This window comes from Hydractinia symbiolongicarpus, chromosome 9 (assembly GCF_029227915.1).
Source record: "Hydractinia symbiolongicarpus strain clone_291-10 chromosome 9, HSymV2.1, whole genome shotgun sequence".
Lineage (NCBI taxonomy): Eukaryota > Metazoa > Cnidaria > Hydrozoa > Anthoathecata > Hydractiniidae > Hydractinia > Hydractinia symbiolongicarpus.
This window is the reverse complement of record NC_079883.1, coordinates 18,839,013-18,845,215: the sequence shown is the minus strand read 5'-3', so window position 1 is coordinate 18,845,215 and position 6,203 is coordinate 18,839,013. Positions and strand designations below refer to the sequence as shown.

The following is a 6,203-nucleotide window of genomic DNA, read 5'->3' as shown; positions in this document are numbered from 1 at the left end:
CGTCGTCGTAGTACTGCAATCTTGTCTTGTCCACGGCTTCGATGAAAGGTTCCACGTCGGCTAAATTGTACTCACGCAACCAGTCCATCATGGTGACGCAGCCTCGCTTGTAAAACTCTGCACGGAATATTTCGTACCCATCAAGAGAGAGGGTGTTTTTCCCAATAAGACTGCTATAGAAGTGTTCGTACGCCACGGGGCCGACGTGGTTTAGCTTGTCATAGCTCGTCAGCCACTCGTATGGGAACACCAGCTTTTCGAGCTTGCAATCCAGAGACTTGCACCATAGGTCGTAGCTCATGCCAGGAGCTATAAAATTTTTGATATCGATAAATTTGAACCTCGAGGTCGTGAGGACATGTAGTCGTTGTCTTTCTTCGCCACTTTGATCTTTTTGCTATCGTCTTTGGCAATTTGATCGACAAAGTACCGCTTGATCATGTTCAGGTCATACTTTCCGCTGTTAAAACCGATCACGGGCACTTGGCCCACCCACGCGTCCCATGCCTTCTGAGTCTTGTCTGGAAGCATGTCAAAATCGTCAGGTCTTGGGTACATCATTTCCACTTCATACACGATGTGGGCGTGTCTCTTTTCGAGCTGCTCCACAAATCGTTCAACCAATATCTTTGGATCATCGTGCTCCAAGAACGTTGGATCTCCGTTCAGACTATCGTGAATGGCGACGCTGACCGGTACATGCTCCGAGATATATGTTAGATCGGATGTTTGCCGCTGGTGTAAAGGTGTTAGGAGGGCCTCAAAATCAAAAACGATGTAGTGAGGGTAGGGTTGAAATTCTTTCTTGAAGTACCTCTTGGCTTTGGGTGGGCTCTCACACTCCCACACTGTCACTAGGTTGTAGCCAAGTTTTCGGATGCCTTCCGCCTTTGACTTGGTGGCAATATATCGCTTTTTGTTCGTGTCTGTTCCTTGGCAGGGGCATCCGTGCCACTTGCAACCGTGGTACTCATAGACTGTCTCAGTCTCTGGCTCATATCCGTCTACCTTGTAGACCTCGTCCCCAAAACTATTTCGTATCACACGCTCTCCTCCATGCCCACACAGCGCGTGATGTATGTGCCTTCCAGTTTCCCTCGACATGTGCTCGAGCCATTTACAAGCGTCATAGCTAAAGCCCTCACCGTAAAAGACCTTCTCTGACTTGCTAGGCATGCGCTTGACCTTCTTGCCTTTGCAGATGATAGTCGGCTTTTTTCCCTCGCACTCTTTCTTTGTGTGTCTTGTTAGGTTTTCAACCCTGTTGAATCGCTGTTTGCAGACCATGCACTTCCAGTGTTGCGTTAAAACATCTATCTTTTTAATGTAAAAACAGTGTCCATCCAACATGCCGAGGTTGATCGTGTCTAAATCTTTTTTGTATTGATTCTGACCGTACACGAGTCTCCAGGGTGCCTTTTCAGAGTTTGTCAGGGGCTCAAAGACTCTGATGTTAATCTTGAAACGCTTCGCTATCCCCTCAAAGTCAACGAGCTTCGTAGCACGTACATCTTCCCTCTTTAGTTTAGGATTCTCGTAGTACTCGCGTGCTATTGCGAGAGCTGGTCTCGTGACACGTTTCTCGCGCTGCTCTCTTTCTCCACGGTAGTGTACGGCAAGACATCTCCAAACACAAAATGTCGGTTCTCTCATCCTCCTTGTCAAAGCTGTAGATAAACCTCTTCTTTCGCAACCAGTCTGGTAAAGGTCCACAGCCTAACAGGGGCTCCCTTGTGGAGATGATCTTGATCTGAACATGCTTGAACACTATTTTCCCTTCGTACGATCCTGGGGTCTCAATTGTTCTTTCTGGTGGCAAGTACGCCTTCCCCCAAAACTCATGATCTCCTAGATCTAATCGCTGCATTTCACATTTTTCGACAAAGGCCTCGATGTCAGCTGGGCCCGTAAGCGATACTTCGCTTCCCTTGGTCTTGTGATACGGAGCCGTGCCACCTCCTGCTTCGTAGATGGTGCAAGCAAAACTGTAGACTACCTTGACTCTCATATCTATGTAGGGCGTAACTTTTCGCATGATGGCCTCCGCTAGTGGCTGATTAAGGTTCTTGTTGAACCGCCATGTCTTGACACGATTTCCGTCTTCCAACATCTGTGTGTCATTTTCGTCAAAAATATGCGGAATGTCTTCGACGCCTTCAGATCGTTTTTTCTCTTGTGGGAACATGTGCTTGATGTCTTCGACTCCGCTGTATTCGTCTTGTATGTCTCCAGCATCGTAAAAATCCTCCCGCGCTTCGGTTTCAATTTCATCGTGCAGCGTCGTCCTTCCAGCAATTTGTTCCCTTACTCTGTTATAATAAGACAGTGTCTCGTACACTCTGTAGTCGACCTGCAAGAGCATCGCGAGTTGCTGCTACTGGCGCTGAGACAGCGCTATATAATTTACTAATTGCATTCTTGAACCAAGTTATTTCTCTTTATTATAAGTACATTCAAACTTCAACTAACAGCGGTCGCAATTTGCGTAGGGAATTTCCCTACTCAAACAGATTTGCGCATGCGCGTTTGTTGATGTCAGCAGTTTTGTCGAGTGCCGTCATTTTTGATGATGTCAGCAAATTTGTTGAATATCACGTGACTTTTTTACGCATTTGAGGCATGATGAAATCTGTGACGTCACAGATGGTTTTTTCATGATATATTTTTATAAGGGTTTGACCGTGGAAAACCTTTAACGTACTTTAATTACCTCCCTACTCTAGCTAGACACATGCCACGTAGCGCTGTCTTCAATTGTTATTTTACGGGCGACTAAGTTAACAGTCCAATTTGTATCATTACATAAAGCGTTGCGAAGCGGGAGCTGGTTCTTTTATATTTGAAAGTGAAAGATTATAAATTAGATGTTGCAGAGAAACCAGGCCAGGAATAGGAAGACAACAATTTTTCCTGCTCCAGGCAAAGAATAAAAATTATAATGAGCATTCCAAGACGCTCACTTGGGCCATAAGAGTAATTATGGAAAAGCAACCATCATCGCTTACTTAAAACCTTAACCCAAACCTCAGGACGCCTAATCTGTGTTTTCAGGGGCATGACAGTGCGATTCACTAAAATATGCCTGTTTCGAACTTCGTTCGCGGAACGCTTTCGGCAACCGGCAGTGCACAAGATAAACAAACGATATCGTAGAGTACAGACGCTAAGAAGGCAGCTGAGAAAGCAGAATGCAATACGACAAATACGTGGTCAAAAAGTGAGAAAATGACAGTCTTTTTTTTAACGATTTTTCTTGTATTTTTGATTATGTTCAGAACTAAAGTTTTATTTTGTTCATTGTATAGGTAATCGAACTTGCCAAGCCAAGAGAATCTCATGTTTGATTATACATTTCCACAAATTTTTTTTCTATCTGTATGATCCACAAAACATTAGATTACTGACTACACTTAACGTATCGCGAGAGAATTGAATACAAGTGCTCCAATATCAGATCATGTGATGAATTTCGGGGAAATGTTAATCTAAGCGACTCTCGAGATCCCCGAAATAGCCTTGAGAATACATCGAAGCAGTGCTGCTGGTTGCACCAAGTTAACGGAGACCATCCTATCTGGCGATGCAGACTCTTTCAAAGCAAATCTCCGGAAGAAAGAGTTGATCTAACCAAAAAGTATAACGCTTGTTTTGAATATCTTGAAGTAGGACATGTGGCTAACAATTGCAAGAGAGGATTCAAATGTCGCGAAGAGGAGTGTGGATTGCCCCATCACCAACTTCTACATGAAGCGCACGCTTCTGGAGCTGTATTTCATGGTCGCTCATTCGCTCAAAAAAGAGAGGTCATTCTTCAAGTCCAGGAAGTAAGATGTTACAGTAGAGGCAGTAACAAAAATAAAATAAATGTCCTGTGGGATGGAGGAAGCACTATTTCACTAATTACTTTCGACGCAGCCAGAAGACTAAATTTGAGCGGAAGGAGTACAAGACTGGAGATAACAAAAGTCGGTGGAGAAGTTTCTCTTATCGAATCTATGAAATACAATGTTACGCTCATTGATGAGAACAATCGGCATGTTCGAATTAATGTCTTAGGGATTGACGTTATTTCTAATGACATTGCTGGATTGCACACTAATGACAATCCTGAACTGACAGCAGACATTCCACATACCAGTATTAACAGACCGCAAGTTGGAGGTCGTATAGATTGTCTCATTGGATACGACTACGCAGCTTTCCATCCAGTGCTGATAAAAGTTGCAGGACATTTACTTGTACTTCAGAATAGATTTGGTCGCCTAGTAGGTGGTTGCCAGCCAGTGAGAAAAGGTGTATTTACTAAAAGAGTGGAAAATGCACAGGTATGCCACGTTCAAGGGCATCTAAACGAATTCTTTTCTATTGAAAGCTTAGGAATTCAGTGTACACCTAGATGTGGTTCTTGCAAATGTGGAAACTGTCATCCAGGGGGAAAGGATATGACACTGAAGGAAGAGAGAGAATACAGGCTAATTGAAGATAACTTAAAATATGATGAAACCGAGAAAAGTTGGGAGGCGGCTTATCCATGGATAAAGGACCCCCATGAACTTCCAAACAATAGATCGGTTGTGCTAGCAAGATTACAGTCAACCGAAAAACGCTTACTAAAGAACTTAGAACATGCTGATACTTACAATCGACAAATTCAAGACATGATTAAAAGGGGAGCTTCCAGAATAGTCAGTACGGAAGAATTGAATCAGTATCGCGGACCAATTCATTACATTTCCCACCATGCCGTCCTTAAGCCGGATTCTAAAAGTACACCGTGTAGAATTGTATTTAACAGCAGTGCCAACTTCCACGGCCATGTCCTCAACGAATATTATGCTAAAGACCCAGATATGTTGAACACGTTGCTGGGGGTCTTGCTGAGATTCAGTGAAAATCGTGTAGCCCTTCTTGGCGATATATCAAAAATGTTTCACGCTATAAAAATACCAATTCGTGATCAGATGACACACTTGTTCTTATGGCGAGATCTTCAGACAGATAAAGAACCAAACACATATGCGATGACAGCTGTAAATTTTGGAGAAAACCTTCCGCGACTATGGCTATGGTCGCCCTACGAAAGACGGCAGAAAAGCAAAGGCAGAACTACCCCATAGCGTGTAAAGCATTTATAGACAACAGTTACATGGACGACATCACAGACAACGCTGATAACGCAGAGGAAGCAATTCAGCGAACTCGGGAGATCGATATCATTCTTGCAACGGGTGGTTTTAAGATTAAGGAATGGACAATATCTGGGTTAGAGAAACCAGGTAGTGATGGAACTCATCCAATTGGTGAATAAGATTATGAGGATACGGAGAAAGTGCTTGGAATGAAATGGCAATTTAAAGTTGACCACTTACTTTTTGATATCAACAAGCAAAGTCAACGCCTCTACCGATTCCAACAGACTTCAGAGCCATCAAGATTCACAAGAAGAGAGATATTATCAGTTGTCAACGGTATATACGATCCCTTAAGACTTCTTTCACCCTACACCGTACAAGCCAAAATCATGATGAGAAAACTATGGACAAAGGATCGACAAATATCGTGGGATGACCCACTGCCGGAAAATCTAGCAGATGAATGGCGTGAATTCTTTCAAGTGCTACCTGAATTACAATGGATTTCTTACCCGCCAGCCATCAAACCGGAGAAAGCTGTTGGAGAACCTACATTGGTCATATTTTCTGATGCATCTGGAACAGCATATGGTGCCGTGGCTTACGCCAGATGTGAACTGATTGACGGGTCATTTGGAAGTAGAATCATTGTGGCTAAGAATCGAGTCGCACCCATAAGGATAATTGACATTGTGCGCTTGGAGTTAATTGCTGCTGTTTTAAGAAAGCGCATCAAAAAGTGTATCACATAGTTGATAGTGAAATAGTCAAAGCGATGATCTCGAAGGAAAGTTATGGTTTCAACACATTTGCTGCAAACAGAATTGGCAAAATACAACACTCTACCAGTCCATCAGAATGGTTTTGGGTGAAGGGCTCTCTAAACATAGCTGATTGGATCACCAGGGGAAAACATCCAAAAGATCTCGACAGGGAAAGCATTTGGCAGACCGGACCACGATTTTTGTCTCGATGCGTTGATAACTGGCCCGTTCAAAGTACAACCACCATAAAAGAATTACCAGAATGTCCAAAGATTTCTTTTGTCGCTGTGTCCGATGGTCAGTTTGT

General features: G+C 43.4%; 1 protein-coding gene across 1 annotated transcript; it reads left to right on the top strand.

Moving 5' to 3' along the window:
* The first annotated feature begins 3,055 nt into the window (after window positions 1-3,055).
* On the top strand, window positions 3,056-5,117 carry LOC130657799 (uncharacterized). Its single transcript, XM_057460797.1, has 3 exons — window positions 3,056-3,217; window positions 3,306-3,338; window positions 3,426-5,117. Exons 1-3 carry the CDS (start codon window positions 3,056-3,058, stop codon window positions 5,115-5,117), a joined length of 1,887 nt encoding a protein of 628 aa, XP_057316780.1.
* Window positions 5,118-6,203: the final 1,086 nt, after the last annotated feature.

What these genes read in the sequence shown, in the direction of transcription:
- LOC130657799 (XM_057460797.1), top strand. Translation starts at nt 3,056, where the DNA reads ATGACAGTGCGATTCACTAAAATATGCCTGTTTCGAACTTCGTTCGCG. An exon ending in GACAAATACGTGGTCAAAAA is followed by an intron (nt 3,218 to 3,305) that starts GTGAGAAAATGA and finishes TTCATTGTATAG; the next exon opens with GTAATCGAACTTGCCAAGCC. An exon ending in CCAAGCCAAGAGAATCTCAT is followed by an intron (nt 3,339 to 3,425) that starts GTTTGATTATAC and finishes ACGTATCGCGAG; the next exon opens with AGAATTGAATACAAGTGCTC.